Source organism: Tupaia chinensis, unplaced genomic scaffold (genome assembly GCF_000334495.1).
Source record: "Tupaia chinensis unplaced genomic scaffold, TupChi_1.0 Scaffold000081_1, whole genome shotgun sequence".
In the NCBI taxonomy this organism is placed as follows: Eukaryota; Metazoa; Chordata; class Mammalia; order Scandentia; family Tupaiidae; genus Tupaia; species Tupaia belangeri.
The window spans coordinates 7,890,024-7,911,147 of record NW_006159542.1 but is presented as its reverse complement, the minus strand read 5'-3'; the positions used below and the strand labels follow the sequence as shown (position 1 = coordinate 7,911,147).

Genomic DNA, 21,124 nt, shown 5'->3' with positions numbered 1-21,124 from the left:
CTAAACTGGGCATGCACGTGTTCATAATCTGGGAGGGCAGAGGCTGGGGTCGGTTATGGCTTTAAGACCCTGTTAAAGGTGCTTTATCTGTTTCTGTCACTCAATGTGAAATGATAAATGGATGAAATGATAAAGGATGATAAATGAAAGCTAAAGAATAAGAATAAAACTAAGGGGGCTGGCAGGTGGTGTGGTGGTGAAGGTGCTGGACTCCCAGATGGCTGACCACGGTTCAAGTCCAGGACCTGGCAGCTTGCTTTCTCACTTTCCCTTTCTTTCTCTTTCTCTCTCTGGTCAAATTAATAATAATAATAATAGAATAATAATAATAAATAAAATAATTCTAAAAAACAATCAAATTAAGAATAAGAATAAAGAGTAAGAAATGAATCAAGGACTATAGAAGGAAGAGAGCTGACCTGGAGTGTTCTACCCTGGTTCACACTCATAACACTGTTATTGGTTTATTGTCTGGCTGTCCCCTAATTATCTGCAAGTTCTTTTCTTATCATTTTTTTTTTCTTTTCGACTTCACTTTGTTCATCAGCAAAATGGACGTCTTTTATGTTGGGAATGAGAGGACTTCATGCTCTGGGAAATACAAGTAGTAATTAATGCTGACATCTGTCAAGCATTTTACAATGTTTATGTCTTATGACTTAACAACAGTCCTGAGCAGAAAGCATTATTTCTCCCGTTTTTCTTTAGATAAGGAAACTGAGGGTCAGAGAGATCAAATAAGTTGTCCAAGGTCAGTGAAAAAGAGGGAACAGAACAGATTTGATTACAGTGTTGTCTGCTTGGATCAAAATCCATAGGGCATCTCCATAGTGCTGTTATTTATCACTTTATGGAAACGATCTCATTATTAACACTGCTGTATTAATTACCCATTGCGTGAGTTAACAGGTTGATGGAGAGGGGTTGTTCTCATCAAGTGCCCATTCTTTGAGCCCTATTTCTGTTTTCCCTACCACCCCCTCACATTGCACTTGTGAATAAGACGGTGATGTTCTTATTAGAACTACAAAGGTGTATCTGGCTTAATTAATCAATAATGATGCTCCTGGAAACTCCCTTGTAAATCAAATGTTGGTAAATTGGAGCTCACTTTTAAAATTGAAGAGGAATTTGCTCTTTTACATTTCACTTTGATGTGGAACAGAACTGGTGTTCTCGTAGTAATCGTGGTTGGTGTTGTTTCCTGTCTCTTAGGAACTGTGCAGTGTACCTAGGTGGGGACAGGAGGTGGGGGTAGGGGATGTGGAGAGGATGCACATGCAGGTTCAGAGACAAATAAGACAGGGCTTCTGCCTTCAAAGTGGTACATGTTCAAAGTGTAGGGAGTAGATGCTTCTGGCCAGAATGGTGTGAAAGATTTCTTGGGGCAGGAGTGACTTCCAGGGACCTTAAAGCATGGGTGTGACTACTTAGGGAGGATGTAGGGAAGCCATTTCAGGGGCATGTTTGTGTTGAAGATGTGAAAAAGAAAGGCTGATGTAAATCACCGGTCACATTCAGGATAAGTAAGAATATTGATTTGGCTGGAGCTAAAGTCTGGTGTGGGTGGCTTATGGGAGATGACCCTGGAGGCCTTAGATGGCCAGGTAAGGTCATTGAGCTTTATGCAGTAGCAGAAAGGTCTTAATGCTCCTGGAAAAACAGTTTGATCAGGTGCCCGTTTGAAGGAGTAGGGTGTTGAGTGGTTGCTGTGCAGGCTCTGTACTAGGTGCTGAGGACTAAGGGAACTGGAGGATTAAGAAGGTTCTGTGTTATCTAAGAGAGAACATATCACTGTATCAGGAAGGCAACAGCAAGGAGAGAAAGGGAAATCATGTTTTTGGAAGCTAAAGCAGGGGTCAGATATGTGGGCACAGAAAACATGCTGAGTCTGGGCAGTTCCAGGACTCCATCCATGACAGTTCAGCCCTGTTTGTTTGTTTGTTTGTTTGGTGTGTGTGTGTTTTAATTGTTGTTGTTTTGTTTTGTTTTTTGGTGCAGAGGAAAATGCATGCACTTTGGGGGTAGAACAGAAGTAGGTTTGAATATAGCTCCTCTAGCTGGAGGGCCAGGGTAAGTCACTTATAGCTTCACCTTGCTCATCAACAAAGTAGGGGGCATTGTTGTCAAGGTTATAATTTTGTAGGTAAGGTTAAATGAGATGAAGAGGGTGAAATATCTAGCACTTTCCCTGGTGCATGTTAGCTGCTCAGTCAGTAGATACCAACTTTGACTTCCTGATATATAACTTTCAAGTCCCACTATCTAGGCCACCAAGTTTAGACCTTCTTCTGCTGAAGATTCCCTCTTGATCATAGTGTTTTGTGTGTCCACCTGAGAGAGCATTCTTTGCCATGTAAGTGAGGGAGTGATGTGCATGTTTGGATTCGTGCAGGCACCAAGATGACACTGCAGTGAGGGAGAAAGCACACGATCCAGGCTGGGAAGAGCCCCCTGCTACTATATAATTTGCTAGCCATCAGCACCTCCCAGTCTGACTACTTCCACATGCTCCTTCTCTGTCTAGGCTTCACCAACGTCCTCAAGATACTGACCAAGGAGAGCAGCCGGGAAGAGTTGCTGTCCTTTATCCAGCACTATGGCTCCCACTACATCGCAGAGGCGCTCTATGGCTCAGAGCTCACCTGCATCATCCACTTCCCCAGCAAGAAGGTGCAGCAGCAGCTGTGGCTCCAGTACCAGAAAGGTAAGCCTGGAGAGCCTGATGGAGGCAGTGTCCAGGTTGGGTATAGAGGGCTGGTGGCTGGGGTGACAACTGAGCTCCCTCAGGTCTTAGTTCTGGCTCTGCTAAGTGGAAGCAATGTGGCCTTAGGCAAGTCCCTGACTCTCTCTGGGCTTTGATTTCACAATGAGCAGAGGAAAGGATCATAGGATGACTTCGCAGGATACATTCAGTTTAGGCATTTTCTGAGTCCCCAAGTTAGTGCTTTGATTTCCAGAACTCTTTCCTTCTACTGCAGGATCTTTGCTTCCTGCTCCTTCTTGAAACAACTGCTGGAGATATGGTGGGGTGGTCAGGGATCTGTGTCTCCTTGACACTTTCTTCTTTCTGGAGCTCTTGCAAGAAGTCAAGAAGAGCTCTGGCTCTGCTGGAAAAGATCATGTCATGTCCAAGGGGATAGTTTCTAGTCTGTCCCAGGAAGAGACTTTTATCCTTAGAAGGGCCACCAGATCTTATGTTCCTCTGATTTTCAGCTATTATCACAATTGGAATTCTCCAGACCAGGTGTAGGAGACTGACCTGTCTCTGCTATTCAAGTCATTCCCTCCCTATCCTGGTTTTCCCTTCCTATGAAATGGGCATTAAATAGTGATTCCTGTTTTGCTTCTCACATTGATGGGAAGTGATTTATGCGATAGCATTTTGAGAAAGTGAGTAATATTACACACATACAAATAGGTATTTTAGTAGGTCAATGCATTCATACCCTCATTTCACAACTGACAAAGTGAATCTCAGACATGCCATATAGCTAATAAGTAGCAGGGTCAGGATTAGAACCAAGACTGGCTGGTAGCAAAAGCCCTTGCTTTTTCCTCTCTTCCAACTATACTGAAGCGTTTCTTGTTGTAATTTACATCATGATTATCAATTAATGTTAAAAATAAAGGCTCTTAGTTGTTGGAAACAGCGCGTAGTGATGTTAACACCTTATAGGCATCTTCTTATGGTGCAGCCACTCTATTTCCAATAATTAGATCAACTGTAATTCATAGAACCACAGAATGTGGGAGCCAGGAAAGACCTTACAGGTCTTATTGAGCTCAACACTCCAGTTTTGCAGTTGGGAAAACTAAGACTAGAAGGGAGGAAAAGCTTGCTCAGAGTCACATGTCCCCACTTGCCAAGGGCCAAGACAGGTTGAAGCTGCTCCACATCCCCATCTAGAGCTGCTCATGCTGCCACAGATCCCCAGCTGGATGAAGCCACCCACCTTTGCCAGAATCTTCACTTTACATCAGTCATGCTCTCACCCCTCCCTGCCTTCTGTGTGCAACTGCGTGGGGCACGGGATGGTTTATAGGCACAGGGGACATAATTGAGTTGTCTGGGAATAGCTTCGTTTTATGGCTGTGACAATGACAGTCTTTAAGGAAGTGCATTAAATCAATAGAAGTCTCATTGCACTACCCTATAAATAATGTGACACATCATTAAGCAGGGCAATAAGCTTCAGGACTTTGAAGTAATACAATTAGGTTATGTTTATAAAAACCTTTGTGCACTGTGGCCGCCGAACTAATTTGCTTCTTAGCACTTCTGGGGCCTGGGACACCAAGCTCAAGTTAAATCATACCCCATCTTCATCTGTGGCTTCTTCCAGGCCTTGGACTTTCTCATTCCATAAAACTCCCTTCTTTATATCATGGATGCATGGAATATGTTATAAGTAACATGGGAGATAGGGGTAGACAGAATGCTGAAACAGGAACCACTGCCCCTTTCAAGACCTGGGCTTCCCACACACTTGCTGGCTTAACTTGGTGTCACAGCTCTCTCTGGGCTTCTAGTTTGTAAAGGCATTTTTATCCCCTCTGTCATGCATACTTGCTCTCAACAATAACACAAGAATACATGGAGGCCAATTTAACTGTTCGTGTGTTTCTTCCTCCCCATCTCCACCTGCCATGACCACTTAGATGGTACATCAAACACTCTGGCTTTATTTATTTATTTTTTTATTTGGGAGTGCTGCTGGGAAGTAGGGGGGTGAAATTCTGAGAATTATTCTCTGCAAAACTGAGAGAACCTTTTGACTGCAGAGATAGTTGCTTTCCATTCTCTATCTAGCCATTGACTATGTTACTGGCATATGCTAACCACAGGGAAGCAGGACAGGATGAATCTGGACATGGAGACTGATAACTGTGGGGGTAGAGCTTATAGGAGAGAGAGTACAGCATGGAAGTGGGATGATAGGACATCATGACTTGACTCCTCTTCCCACATACCTCCCAGGTAACCCTGAGCAAAATAACTTCCAAGTGTCAGTTTCCATACATGTTAAATGAGGGGCAGTAATTCTTTTACACAGATTTTGGCAGAATGAAATAAAATAACGCAAGTAGAATGCCTGGCACAGAGTAGGTACACAAAGAACAGTAGCTTGAAACAAAACAGAAATCGAGGGTATCCTGTGAGGATTCTAGTCCTGGCTCTGGTCCTTGCTAATGTGTGATCTCAATCCTCATTTCTCCCTGTGAATCACACATGTCACCGAAAAAGGACAATCCCAAAATTTACAGCAAAATGGAGAGACAAAGAATTTATCTGGAAGCAAAGACTGCAATTAACATGGGTTTTACACATTTGCAGCCTCAGTGACCCCTGTGGAAAGACATTCTCCATGTAAAGCTTGCACTGCTCTTGAGTGTAGATTGGAAGAGTCCATGGTATAAAGATATCCCACAGATAGATAGTCCTTCCAACTCAGAGTGGGGTATGTAGGAGGGAGATTTTCAGGGTTCTTTGAAATGTAGGCTTCAGAAATGGCTTCTTGATTGGAAGGTTCAAGCCTGGAAGAGCAGGTGGTTAAACATAGGCCAAAGAGGGCATGGAAACAATCATCTGCATGTATATACTCTACCCAAACTCATTCCAGGAAGCTCCAGGCAAGATTTGCATGGATATCCTCCAGCCTGTCAGTCTCTTTTAACCATTGCCTCTGCCCCACGCCTTTCTCCATGGACCATGTGAAGTTCTCAGCCTCCTTCCCTGCAAAACAGTTGTTGCGTGCTCCTGTGCTCTTGATCGTCCTTTCTCCCACTAAAACTCCATTTTACCTTTTGACCTGATATTAACATGTCATCTGCAATCATGACCTTGATACATGAGCCTTACATCATGAGTAGGGCTCCTTGTGTACAGTTGTCCTTCCTCTGGCCACCTTGGATAAAAAATACCTTCATCTGGAGACAAAGCACAAGTTTTGAAGTCAGATGGACCTCCACATAAATCCCGGATTTACCGTTCACCAGCTGTGTGATATTGGGCAAACAGACTCACTCTCAGAGTTGTTTTCCTATAGGCAAAATGCAGGGTCATTGTGTAAATTAAATAAGAAAACACATCAGTGGATGGACCCATCTAGCACTGACTTGTGCTCCTAAGTATTATTTTGATCCAACCCATCCCCTCTACCTGTGACTGCCAAATCTTCTTAGATTGCTGTGTTCCCAGGTGCACGTGTGTATGTATGGCAGGAGTTAACTCAGGACCAAGGACAGGGGTAGATTGACCTGGGATGGGAAGAGACCTCCGTGAGCTGGGCTGCAGATCTGTAGCTAGGGAAGGGAGGGGCTCAGGAAGGGGCTAAGGAGGAATTAAAAGGATTCTGGAACTTTTACCATCCTCTCTCATTCTCTTCGTAGGGAGAACAGCGACAGATTCTGAAGTTGCCAATCTGATAGGCTCCTTGAATTTTCAGTTATCTTCTTTTTTTGAGGAGAAAGCGTCTTTGGAAGGTGTAGGGTGTGCATATGTGAAGGAATTGTTCTTTCTCTTTGTGTGTGTGGGGGGGGTGAGAAAGTGAAAAGTGACTGAGAGAGGGGGAGGAGGAAACATAAGAGCGGCAATAGACAAAAGCAACCTAAAATTTACAGCAAAAAGGAGAGACAAAGAATCTGGAAACAAAAGACTGCAATTAACATGGGTTATCCATATTTACAGCCTCAGTGACCCCTGTGGAAGGACATTCTCCATGTAAAACTTGCACTGCTCTTGAGTGTAGATTGGGAGAGTCCATGGCATAAAGATGTCCCCACAGATAAAACTGTCTCCACTTTTAAAAGACATTTTATCTCTATTATAATTTTTTCAAGACTGTCCCAGGAATGCATTTCTGCATTTCCATTTGAATTACAATGCACTTTTGAATGTCAGCTGAAGCATTCCTAGACTACTTTTTAAAGGAGTCTTTGGCTGTTTGAAAGGCAGCCTAGGGGTTGGGAGTGGCGGGAGGAGAAAGAAAAGGCATAGGCAAATGTCACCTCCTCTTGTGAGGACAGGTGTGGCCAAGGGACTGATGGGAGAGGAGAAATCTCCATTTCCTGAGGGAACCAGCTTCAAAGACAACAAGACATGGAAGGGGTTGTTCTCAGAATCTGAGACCTGCAGGGTACTAGTTTACTTTTCCCAGTGATTTAATAACCTGGGGACAGTTTTCAGTTCCCATCTTGCTTGACCTTTCAGTAGCATTCGACAGAGTTGACTGTGTCCTGCTTGAGGCACTGTGCTTGTTGCTATGGCACCAAGTCTTTCCATCTCGAGCCGCCTTCCTGCCTGTTACTTCTGTATCTCCTCTGTAGGCTCGTCCTCTCTGCTAAACCAGTGTATGTTGTTATTTCATAGGAGCCTGTGGTATAGACCCTTTTGCCTAGACGGTCTCTATGGGCAATCTCAATCATGCTCTCTGTCGTCCTCCCTGTAATGCTTTTACTTTATACCTCTAACCCCAAACATTCCTCTCAGTCTCCTACTGTGCTTGCTTCCCTGCCTTCCCAAATGTCACGTCCTACAACGTTTAAAGTTCTAGTGGAAAGGACTGTTATCTGTTTAGAGGAAAAGAAAGAAACCAAGGAAGGATTCATTACATTCTCTCATTCAGTGGTATCCCTTGGCTACTCATAACCCCAGTTTGTAATTCCACATGCATTAGTTTATGTCTGTCTGTCTGTCTGTTACTGGACTGTATGCTCCATGAAGGGAGAAGCTCTTCTGTTCTGCTAACCATTACAGCACAGTGCCTCCCCAGTGCTTGAGCGATGGCTAGTATTAAATAATGTTTATTGAAATGAATGAATGAGCGAGCCTGGGAGGGGCATAAATGCTTTAGTATTATAGGCAAGGTATTGTTTGTCTACATTTGTGTTTTATTTGGGATGGAAGCTTTTGTAGCTTTTTTTACATTCTCAAAGGATTCTTTGACTACAAAAAGGATAAAGGACACTGATCTAGGGAAGCCCTTCATTGAAGACCTGAGAGCACTGGCTTAGGACTCAGATGAACTTGGCTTCTCCATTTCCCAGCTGCATGACTCCATTTTAAACATGAGTTTAAAATCTTAGCCTGGGGGGCCAGCAGATGGCATAATGGTTATGTTGTTGGACTCCCACATGGTCAACCATGGTTCAAGTCCTGGACCTGGGGACTTCAAATTCGTGCCAGGTACACGTGCATGCGTTCCCAAAAGTCTCTAGAGGAGAATGGAGGAGAAGGAATTGTGATGTGGCCTTCCCATCCTGGGGGGTGATTTCTTGTTTTCTGTCTCTCTCTGGTGAATGCACACACCTTATAGCAAAAAAATCTCTAAAAAAAATAATAAGATAAAATCCTAGCCTGGCCACATTAGCCTATGTCAGGGTACCGGCATGGTGATGGGAGTTGGCTACAACACCGGTGTTTTCTCCTTGTGCCATGGTTTCTACACAGCTCTTGTAGGGTCAGCACAAAGCACAGCTCTGGAATAGTGATTTCGCTTGGAGAGAAGCAATGAGACCAGAGGAGGTTAAATATAAGCTGGACACTCTCTAGCCTGCAGCATGCCAGAGGAGAGAGCCAACTTATTTCTCCTCAGAACCATGTAAAAAAAACGATACAGGATGTGGTTCATTAAACACAAATAGGCCCATGAGACTGCCGTCTCCACAAGATGAAATTACCAAAAAAAGCATTTGCTCCCCGGTTTAGATTGAGTCCATCTGGAACGGAACACCCTAGTCTTTTTCCTATTGGTGCACACCAAGAATAATAATCTTTTGCATGTGCTCAGCGCAGTGTGTCTCACAAAGCATTTTCACATACATTATTTCATCCAATTTACTCCTTATAACAAGTCTGTAAGGTAGGCGTTGTTATCTGCATTTTCACGCTTGAGGAAACTGAGGCTCAGAAGGGTGAGACGACTTGTCAGTTCACAACAGGGGACTTGGCAGAGTAGGGATTTGAACCCAGGCTGCTTTAATCATAAAGTCAGTGTTCATCCAGCTATACCACAGCAGCCTCAGAGAACTCTTTAGATGTTGGCATCAAACCCAAGGGAATTATTTGCTCTCCTAGTCTGCTTCTCTTATCCACAGTTGAAAGAAATTGAGAAAGCTAAGATGGAATTTAGATTTTCAGTTTGGGTGGGTGGGAGGGGGAGAAGAGGGGAGGAGGGAAAGGCAATACTCTCTTTACTTGCCAATACCTCTTGGCACAGCTTGCTTTTAAATCTTAGCTTAGGGGCAGTTTTAGAAGGTAAAGCCAAACCCTAAAAGTTGGAACTGGAGAAGCCTTAGAAATCGTCTAGCAAGGCCTGATTTTCTCTTTATGTGTCAGTTATAATCAAATGGTGACAACTGTTTAGAATACTGCATGGTGATTCTGGGCCAGGAGCAGGCTGGGGGACGGGAAGACTGCAGAATTACTTAGCAATCAAAGTTTGTCACGGTGGTGAGAGTAAGAAATAGTGATTCATGTGTAAGGTGTTTTCCATTCACATCTATGTAGGTCATTCCCATTTTGTAGATGGTAAAACTGAGGTCAGCTTATGCAGTCAATTACAACCTGCAATTGTGAAGTGAAAAATTTAATGGCCAGATGGAAGCATTTTTTTGGGTCTTCCCTTCTTGAAAATTAAAGCAAATTCAAAGACTATCAGTTGTCAAAGCCCCTCTCACACTCACAGATGGCAGATTGGTTAGCAACTGACCATTATCTTATTCGTGTGTGTATGTGTGTGTGTGTGTGTGTGTGCTCTAGTACATGTGTGTTCTCTCTCTCTCCATCATTTCCTGAAACACTGTAGACTATTCCCATGGTCCTTCTTAGGAGAAGCAACAAGTGATTAACATTGTTGCGAACTGGCAGTCCCAATTCTGTTCAGACTGGAGTCAAGCCACATTCATTCCCCTGTCACTGTCCATGTCCTTGTCCCAGACAAGGGATGTAGGGACTGAGGGAGCAGGATTGTTAGATAGTATCTTGCACTAACAATGTGGAATTTCCCTGGAAATGACTATGGAGCTTTTCTTACCGCTCTGCCTTCAGCTCTTTAGTAAGAACAAAGGGGTCTAAAGGGAGCACAGACACAGATTAAAGCTACTGCCTGGCCCAGGTTATTATCATCAGGTCTAACCTACCTGCCTAAGAGCAGGCTCACTAAGAAAGAGTCCTTTGAGATGTCATACCACAAGGGCATTTTCTACCCCCCTCTGCCTCTCATGTCTTTCCTTTATCTCGTCTCACCCCTCCATTACTCCACAGTAGTACTTTGAGTTCCTAATATTTGCCAACTCCTGTGTGATGTGCTAAAGATACTAAGGTAAGTGAGATTGTCCTGGCTCTTAAAGAGCTCACAGTCAAATGGGAAAGGCCAATAGCTGAACAAACTATTATGATTCTTGATAAATTCTGTGACAGAAGAAAGCATAAGGGGTGTGTGTGTGTGTGTGTGTGTGTGTGTGTGTGTGTGTGCATGGATGGGGAGTGGAGGGTCAAGGTTACAAGAGGACCCCTAACCTACCTAGGCTAGGCTGGGAAGTTTCTATAAAGGAGATGTCTAAGCAGAACTCTGGAGGGTGATTGGACATTTGCCAACTGGAAAGGTAGAAAGGAAGGAAATTCCATGCGAGAGGACATGATACAAAGCTGGATGTGTGGGAAGGCCTGGCACCTTTGAGGAATGCTCAGTATTCTTGGATTAGTTGGGAGCAATAATGCATGGAGTCCTTTGGGTGCTACTGAGAATTCATTGGCTTCTTCGTTAGGGCTTTGAATATCACTGTGCCTCAGTCTCCCACGTAGATTGAGACATCGCCATTGCCTCTGCCCACAGCTGAAAATTATCGTGAATAAGAAAGGCTAACTTGCCAAATATCTTGAATTAAGAGAACATAATGGGCCAATTTGGAAAATCCCAGGAGGATAGCTGGAAACTCATTTGGATTTCTTATGGCTCTTATGAAGTCCCTATGAGTTCATGCAATTAAACTGACCCATGGTAAAAACTCAACACAAGTCATCGGTACCCTCTCCTTACCAAACGTGTAAGTTTCAGGAAATATCATACATATCAAGTGTATCATCTGTCCCATTTGCCAGATGTGTGACTGATGTCAGGCATTTTTGGTTCTCTGAACCTCCATTTCCTTGTCTTTAAAATGAGTATAATAATGCTTGTCTTGCAGTGTCATGAGAATGAAATGAAACAATGTTTGTGGAGTGATTAGCACTGCACCTGGCATATAATAAATGCTCAGGAAATAACTAGCTATTATTATTCATTATTATTATGAGGCATAATTAAGACAATAGTTATTACTATTAGGTTTCCTAAGCAAAAAGCATAATGATGTAGCTCTTTCCTGTCCTGGCTACAGCAGCCTAAGACATATGCCCTCCCCCTGCCAGACTTCCCAAATTATGGTTGTTTCTCTCTGGCTAAGCTGCCCACTTTTTAATTGGAGCACTGCCTGAACCTGGAGGTGGAAATTCAGAAGTAAACTCAGAAGTTATGTGATAATGCATCCTAGAGCCCAGCAGTGAACACAGAGGAACATTTTTGCACAGTTGAATACCAAGTTCCTATTGTTCAGGAAGAATGTATAGGAATGAGCATACTGGAGGACAGGGTGACAGAAAAAACAGGCAACAGTTTCTTACATGTGTAAAGTTATTACTGTAGGCCCATTAATTATATGGTCTTATATCATCTTCATAACAAACCTACGAGGTCCATCTTCCAAATGAGGAAACATCTATTCAAGTCATATGGCCGATAATAGGCAGTTGCGAGATTCCATCCCAGTACTGACTCCACAGTCCACATGCCTTCCTGTCTCTCTATAGCTCGTCACATACTGAGAACTCAGTTATGCTAGGAGGTATGCTGGCCACTTCATATACACAGTTTCACTTAGTCCTTACAGTCTTCTAAAGTTGGTATCTTTGTGCTTAGGAAACTGAGAATTAGGGGAATGGAGGGAGAGGTAAGATGTATAATCCAAATCCAATTTCTCTCTTGCCTTCTCTTGCTTCTAGCTTTGGTTGCTATAATCCTCTCATCATTTATATTTTCCTATTACTTAGCCACAGTGTACACTCCAAAAAGTATTCTCTCTCTAAGAGATATTTTTCTTCTCTCTGCAACAATTAGAAGTACTTAGTCAGGAACAATGAAAAAAAGATACAAGCAGGTCAGCATGATTTAATGCTGCATGATGCTGGTCAGCTAGCTCTAGACTCTTGTTTCCTAGCAACACTCTGTCTCTGGGTCAGCATGCAGGCTCTGAGCCAGGTCTTAGAGATTGTCTTGACCATTGATTCACTGGGTGGGAGCTGGCCTTGGTTGTCTTCATTTGACATACCAGCCCTCAAGTCCAGGTTTCCCTCCTTAGGATCCTTGTATTGTAGGATCCCTCTTGCTGTTGCTTCCCATTCTATAGATGCCCAGGGAGACAGAAGGCTCCTTTTGGAGTTCTTAACTTAAGAAGTCCTGGGTCACCAAAGTCACTGAAATTTACAATGGAAATGGTTCTTAGTTTAATATACCTTTTAATATAGACAGGGGAAATGGAAACTTCTCTGCAGGGCAAAGTAACAGTTTTCTCAAAGGGAATCATAAATTGGTTACAAAATTAAGACTCAAACAGGGTTAGTTTCCTCGCTTCTCTCTCCTCCACCCAAAGAATTATGTGTACAGACTATTCAAGAGATCATGTGGTCAAAAGTATCTCTTTTTTCTTTGCAGTCATTTTATTGAGATAGTTCATATGTCACACAATGGAAAGTATATTTTTGAGCCTTCTCTTCTAGTAATGACTTTGCATGAAGACAAAATTTGAGTTAAGTCCAGAAGGGAACATGACTTTCAATTATTTTATGGTTGAGAAGGTTCTCTAAGAGAAAGAAAATCAAAGAGAACTACCACCTCCCATCTTTCAACCATATTCCATTTTCCGTTGCAGCTAAACTTAGTGATTTAGGGAGTCAGGTGGTAGGAGGAGCAGGAGGTAACATAACTATCTGATACTGATTGTGTCTCTAAGTGTTCATGTATATTGACACATGAGTTTAGCTGACCTATGCCTTGGTTTTATTCAGAAACAATTTTAGGGCCCACTTTACTTCTGGTACTGTGCTAGATCTAGAGGTGTATAGCAATAAATTAAATGTTGCTCTTCCTTTATAGAGCTAAGTCCTGTCTCAGTGATAGGTAATGAGAAAAATCACAAAACAATGGTAAATGCTAGAGGAAGCAAAGCATGGTGTGCATCCTTGACTCAAATAGTTAAGTGGATCAGAAAGGCATTCTGGAGCAGGGCCTTTAGTGCAGTTGCTAAGTGCTGTGGAGTGGGAGCTGGATCCCACATGGCCAACTGTAGTTCAAATCTGGTTCTGGTGGCTTGAAAAACATGCCAGGCACATGTACACATACCTAGGATCCTTACTGTATGAAAGAAAGGGGGGGGGGAATGATTTCTGGCATAATCTAATCCCATTGGGAGGATATTCTCTTCCTCATTTTCTATGCACCCTCTGGCATTAAAAAAATAAAAGACATTCCTTAAGATCTGAAAGAGGTAAGATTTAGGGTAACAGAGATGGGTAGGAGAAAGTATTTCAAGTAGCAAGAAAAGTCTGTACAAAAATAACCATGAGAAGAAGACAAGAAAGAAAGGAAGAGAAGGAACGAAGGAAGGGAGGGAGGAAGGAAGGAAGGAAGGAAGGAAAGGAAGGAGGAAGGAAGGAGTAGTTTGGGCTAGAGCTTGACTTAGGTTGGGAGGACGTGCATTTAGGACTGCTAGATCGAGGAGAGAAATTAAGAGGCTAAAGCTTTGTCTCGAGAAGAAAAATAGTGGCAGCTAAAAATTCAGCAGACATGATGATGAAGAAAAGAACAAATGGATGTGAAAAAAATATTAATTTGCTAGTACAATGAGAACTCTATGTTTAAATGGTAGCAGATAGATGGTGAGAGAGGTGGGAGAATGATTAGAGATGATGCCAAGCTTTCTAGCTTAAGTGCCTAAGTGAATGCTAGTGTTTATTAGGTAGATCAAAGGAAGGGCAGCAGGTATGGTAGGCTGAATTCAGTTTTGAATATTCTGAGTTTAAAGTTTCTGTGGGACATGCAGTTGACCATATAAACCAGGCAATTGGATATATACCAGTCTGGTGATCAAAAAAGTTAGACCTGAAAAATGGAAATTTGGAACACTGTAATATAGATCATTTCCTAGAAAACAGTATCTTCCAGAATAAAAATAAAGTTCCCCCTTTTGCAATTCATTTCCTTAGGGAGCTACTTTCCCCCTGCCATACATAGCATTGTTTCAGACATTTTATTTAGTGAAACTTTATTTCAGTCATAGAGGCTGCCTATCCTGCTCATTCCTGGCCAGGATTTACTTGTGTAAAAGCAAAAGGGAGCATTCATACATTTAGGGTTTTTGCTTGATCATTTGCCCCTTTCATTTTGCTAACACTCAGCCTTCTGTAGTGGTTTCATTGTCGGTGTGCCCATTGGGAGAAAACAAAACAAAACAGGTATATGTGGCCATAATACCCACTGCAAAAGGGAGCATTCATACATTTAGGGTTTTTGCTTGATCATTTGCCCCTTTCATTTTGCTAACACTCAGCCTTCTGTAGTGGTTTCATTGTCGGTGTGCCCATTGTATGTAATCTGCCTTCCAGTGTACCGATCAGTGAAAGTTTTATTTTCCTAGATCCAGCCCCTCAGTCTTGAATCAGCTGAGGTAATATGGATATCCAATCCATCTCCATCATTTAAGCCATGATATTTTTCACTTAGCTTTATTTTTAATACTTTTATAGAATCATTAAAAGAATCAAATAAGTCTCATATTCTGAGGACCCAGAGATTTAGAGATTTATGATCAAGTTTAAATAGTAAATGTCATTTCACAAAACAACTGGCTTTATTGATATGGTTACTCAGAAATGAAACTTACAAAATTTCCACTTACTATGAAATTGTTTTCAATATCTAACTCTAAGCATTTGTTGTCACATTGAAGTGGGGATAGATCCCTACTCAATTTTGGTTCAGATGTTGAGACTGTCGATACAATCCACACACCAAAAGATGTGCCATTCTCATAGTGAAGTGTTTTGAGAACAGAAGGGGCTCCTAAGCAGATCTAAAAATGACTCGAGAGAATGGGAAAGGAGACTGGCTTGACTTTCACATAGCAGGTTGAGGTTGAGGCCAGTTCCCATGTTATTTGGAGCTAGCATGGTTTGGATTTCTTTATAGCCCCCAAGTGGAGCATCTAGGCTTATTACCAGCTTGCTCAGAAGCAAGGTGAAAGAGGGAATAGTGGGACATGAAAATTGTCAATGGTCAAATATCAGAAATAGAGAAAGACTCTATTACAGTTCACCCTGATATTTGATTGATGACTGAAGTGTACCAGGTCTATTTAGTTGAACTTGAACTTGTTTAAGTAAGCCCGGCTCTCTATGAGGCCTGAAGCCTGAGGCTGGTAGGGGAGGTGAATGACTTGTACAAGAACCCAACATAGAGTTTTTTGGGGTGTGAAATGAGCACACTGGTCACTATAAATTATATCTGGAATACTGAAGAGGCTAGGAGATAGGAGTGTCTTGATGAGGCCTTTCATCGTGGACTTAGTATGTGCAGAGCTGATCTTGATTTACTGTTTGAGTATCTGTGAGGCCAGAGATTCAGGGAGTTCTTTATCCCAAGAGGTAATCCTAGATAGAGAACTGCTTTTGATGCATTTGCCAGAGCAGATCGCTGGCATTGGCCCAAAAGTCTACAGAACTGTGCAGATGGGGCTGATAGTTGGCCAGGGCATCTGGTGATTTAAAAAAAAAAAAAAAAAAAAGTGTGAAGTTTGGCCAGTTGTGCTGACTCTTAGGTCCTATCCCATTATCAGGAACATCCCAGTTAAGGACGAAAATCAGCAGCTTTCCAGTTGATTTGATGGTGTGATGCCATCTATAAAGTATCTAAACTTCCTTTCTTGTTCAGTCAGTTGATCCCAGGGGCCACCCCAGATATCCAGATAGTCTGCTAAAGAAAGTGACTTTAACTACACCATGGTAACTGGCAAGGAACTGAGGATGAAGAGCATCAAATCCAAAAGATAGAATTGGCCAGGTTTAGCTCTGCACTACAGAAGGAGGCCTCAGTGACTATGCTGAGCTCTCAGGGTGTTGCTTTCATGACCCAGCACAGAAAGGATTGCTGGGTATGGAGAGTCAGAGCCTCAAGGTCTGTGACAACTAGCTGTTTCCCAGAGTTCCCATTCTACAGCCAACAACTGCATTCTAATGGCATGTAGTGTGGGGTGGAGTAGGCAATTTCTTGCAGCAGATGTCTGTGGGCAAGTTATGGTCAAGTGTGGCCCAGAAACTCCAGGAGTCATGAAAGAAGGAATTAAAGCTGCTAACTGAAGGACTCTCTGGAAGGCATTAAGTGGTAAGCTTGTCATATTGCAATGTTAGAGCCCTTTGTTGTCCAGGATCTTGACTGAGGTCAGCCAGTTTGGGGGCTAGCCCGTTGGGCCTCAAAATGGGTCTAAGTAAATTTATAAATGAGAAATACGTTGTTTCTAGGACTCAAAAAGGCACCAAAGCTATTGAGATTCTTTTAACATTGTGGATGCTGGCTCTTGATAGTGTCAAGGGTAGAATGGCCTTCAGCTAAGTAACTTTCAGAGTTTAGCCAAGGTGGCAGAACCTTGTATTTTGTACAGGGCTATAGCCCATCCCTTTTTGTTGCCTTCTGTGAATGTTTTTATGCCCTCAGGAAGTGTGTCGGATGAATCTCCTTGGAGGTGGAGCTTATCAGTGTGATGTCATTATTGTACTCATGGAGAAAGATGGATGTGGTTAAGATCTTGTCTGTAACATCTGCGTGAAGGCATAGCCATTAAGATATCCCATGAGTAGCCAAGTATAGGGGCTTTGTGTTTATATGAAGGTGAAGGTAAATTGTGGCTGTTAAGACAGGCACTGAACATATCAGCCAAATCTGACTGCAAAGTACTCTCCAGTTGTTGATTGGAGAGTGGTAGTGATTTTGGTATAGGAACCTAAGTGAATGGAACCTAGGCATTAAGACTGTAGTAATCTGTGAGGTACCATTCATTCTTTTTAGGTTTAAGAACAGGCTAAATTGGGACATCAAATGGTGAAACACTGAGGATAATCACTCTTCTTTAAATAGGTCTGGTATATGGGTTTCAAACCTCAAAGGTCCTGTTTCAATCTAAACTGGGCCATATTAACTACTCTTAACTAATGGAGGGTGGGGAGAATAGGCCCATGTGGTACCATTTATGGCAAGCTGGTTATAAATGTCAAACACTTAATTAAACTATTTAATACTCATTAGGTCAGAGTGTCCATGCCCACTCTGGGATATTTTAGGGTAATGGGTGCTAGAGCTATAGGGAATTAGGCATTTCTATTTGTCTTCTTAACATGTCCTGAAATTTCCTCAGTAATTCCCCTAATACGAACATCTTGTTTAAATTTAGGTGAATCCCCAGATATAGCTGTATTTTGAGCCCTAGTATTAAGACCTTGAAAATTTGGTAATTGGTGCATTTCAGATGTTAAAAGTTAATTCAGAACTGAGGTTGCAGAGGTGCAAAAGCCAATTAGCAACCTGTTTTCTTGTTCTATACATTCTTTTAGTAAATTCTGTATTTGACATGTGTCAAATTGTAGACCTCTCTTTCAATTTTGTTTCCTTTCTCTTTATCCAAGTCCCCTGCCCCACCCCCATGATGGTTATTACTACAGTTTACTAGTGGTAGTAAAGAGAGACTCCCCTATACCCAATTCACTGATATTTATGTTTCTTTTTCCAGAGAGTCGCAGACCTGTGTCATCAGAATTAGGGTTTCTCCCATGGCAATAGTTGCTTCATGGGGTTTGAGGACCCTGGGTTGAAGCTGGATTTGAATGACTGCCATGGGTGCTTTTCTCTATAACCCTGGGGGGATCAGGATCTTTTGAACCCACAGTGGCATAGGCAGCAGCTGTAGCAAAGGCATGTTGTGAAGTCCTAATGAGCCATCTGTTTTTAGAGTGTGCACCATAGTTTTCCATATGGTCTTGCTCCATGTAAGTGACCACCAATGGGCCCACATACTGCACAGGACACCAGTATTCCCCATGAGCACTCTAAAGAATTGGGGCAAAGCTTGGTAGGGACAAATGATAAAAAGTCACAGAGTAAAAGACACCTCCCTAAGTCTAGTATCTGTCACAGTTTATGCTGGAATCCAAACATACAATTCAGTCTGAGATACACAGACACGTCTGGACTGAGACACAATCCCCAAAACCAATTTCCTCCTATTGTTATATGTCAATTATCAAATCTTCCAACTTAGCTTAGTAAATCTTTAATGTGGCTTGGCAGGGCTCAGCAAATGCAGCACAGTAGCTCAGCAAATGCAGCACATGCTCACCAGCAGACAGTGACGAAAATACACATTAACCAGCAGCAGAACCAGTTAGCAAAGGAAGTATTCAGACTCATTTCCTGGACCCGATTGCTGTGTCAATTGTTGTCGTCATTCCACATAAGAGACGTGGAAACCCCCCATCCAAAAGTGGGTTCAGATGTTGGATGTTGAGACCAATGATGCTACTCTTGGAACAAATAAGTATGAAAAAGGTTTATTACTCACATAATTTGTGAGAATAGAGAAGATACTTGTGGCATGGCCATCACTTCCTGGAGGGTGATTTCTCACTTTCCCTCTCTATCTCTCTGGTGAATGTATGTGCCCTATGCCAACAAACAAACGAACAAATAAGTATGAAAAAGGTTTATTACTCACGTAATTTGTGAGAATAGAGGAGAATAGAGAAGATACTTGTGGCATGGCCATCACTTCCTGGAGGGTGATTTCTCACTTTCCCTCTCTATCTCTCTGGTGAATGTATGTGCCCTATGCCAACAAACAAACAAACCCATTTAAAACAATCCTGATTCCATTTATATCCCAAAAAGTCAAGATAGTCAAGATGCCGCCTTAATGACTTTAATCAAATCATTAGACTTTAGGTTTTAGTGTGCAGCTTTCCTAGCCTCTGGCCCTCCAGCAATCCCACTCTTCCCTCAGTAGGCTCTGCAATTAAGTAGCCTAGCAGTGCTAAGCATGTGACTGTACCAAGACAGGTCTGAGACCTCCCCAGCATTTACTTGAATAATACGCATCAGCTCACCATGAAGGGAAGCCTTGGTTTCCTTTAATATGTCACATTTTCTGAATTAGGTACTTTTACATATACCGCCCCATTAATATAGTTTAATTCTCATAACCTTTTAAAACATAAACTGTCATTTACTTTTTTCTTTTTAGAGAGAGGCGTTTTTTTTTTGTTTGTTTGTTATAGGATACATGTACTTTCTGGAGACAGAGAACCAGAAAGTGAGAAATCAACCCCCTAGGGAGTAGGCAATGCAGCTATCCCTTCTCCATTTTTTCCTCTCAGGATCTACAGAAAGTGAGAAATCATCCCCCTAGGGGGTAGGCAATGCCGCTATCCCTTCTCCATTCTTCTCTCAGGACCTTAGGCACACGCACTCACACGCCCAGCATGAGCTTTAAGGCAGTGGGTCTAGGACTCAAACTGCAGTCCCAAATTATCATTTACTTTTACCAGATAAGAAAATCAGTTCAGCAGACAGAGTAACAACAGTCAAAATATCGCAATAGTTAGGATAGAGAAGCAATTGGGCTAAGGTGGGCCAGGTATTTTCCTACTAACTAAATGTAAACACAATAAAATTATAATAAATTATGCAAGAATAGTGGCAGGAAACTCAATCACAATTACAGTTGGTTAACAAATGTATTTAAATTACAGAGCTAGAAGGGATTTTAGTGATCTAGTCTAATATCCCATTTCTGTCTTATATAATATCCATATCTATTTTGTAGGTAGAGAAACTGATGCTCAGAGGCAAGGTGATTGCCTGAGGTCACATAGCTAGCCAAGGGGCAGAGCTTTGATTCAGACACAAGCCTGACTCCAAGTACAGCCATCTTCCCAGAATACATTTTCAGTGCTGAAGTTACCTCACTAACTTCTGACTTTGCCAGGGTATCATGAACATTAATGATATTGACAAGATAAAGCCAAAGGTCTGGAGTCCAAGTATATACTTTGTTAAACAGCCTTCTACCTCACCACTGGCCTGCTTGTAAAAATTATCTAGCCATCTGCTGTTTTGTATCTGTAATTTGTTTTGAGAGCCTCTTCAGGGGCCACATGTCCTGAGTACAAATCCACATCCTTGGCAGGTGCAGGGTAGAGATCTGATTCTCATACTAGCCCCTGCCTTCTATTTCCTTCCTATAAAGTTGGATGGATAACACTTCACTTTTAAGAGGCCACTAATTAGTACTAGATTAAAAGTATGACTACTTAAGCATCCCTTGCCTTATGCACAGGAACACTAATACTCAAGTTTATCTAACTGACTACAATAATAGAGTACCCTTCTACAGACTCAGACTAAAGTGTACACTGGGATTGATCCTCACAGTCTTCAGACAGGCCTTTGAGAAAATCCAGGGCAAAAGAACATTAGATTACAAATGCTTTAGAGAGGAAAGACTGGAATACTTTATGAAAAGTACACACATTATTATTTATCATCAAGGTTGCCTTTTCTAATTACCTGGCATAGTGCCTGGCCCATAGCAGGTGCTCAGTGAATATTGAACCAATGCTCCCAAACTTTATGTTCAATGTAATCAGAATGATAAAGGGAAGCAGAGGCTTAACCAATCTATAAGCCAATTGTTCACTGCTACTTTTTATACCATTACAAAAGGGCTTGTCTGAGAATCTTGTTTTACTCAGTGTAAAGGGGGCTACTCTAGGAGGCCTCCCTTTATTGGAGTCACTATCAAGTCAGGTCAATAACTGAGCCAATTAAATAAATGAAGACATATTCTATACCAGGTCCATCCCGTGTTATATGCTCATAGCTATAGATTAGCCCATATAAAGCTCAAATTTAGGAATAAATAATTGTAACACAGTTATTTATATAATAGCAGAAACATGAAACCAGTAGAGATATTAGGAAAGAGT

General features: G+C 42.1%; 1 protein-coding gene across 1 annotated transcript in view; it reads left to right on the top strand.

The window, feature by feature from the left end:
- Positions 1–21,124, top strand: part of ASTN2 (astrotactin 2) — a 442,922-nt gene that overhangs the window by 139,072 nt on the left and 282,726 nt on the right. Inside the window, exon 6 of the mRNA XM_006142794.3 lies at positions 2,528–2,707. Coding sequence (XP_006142856.1) covers positions 2,528–2,707 — 180 coding nt within the window. The remainder of the gene's footprint in view (positions 1–2,527; positions 2,708–21,124) is intronic.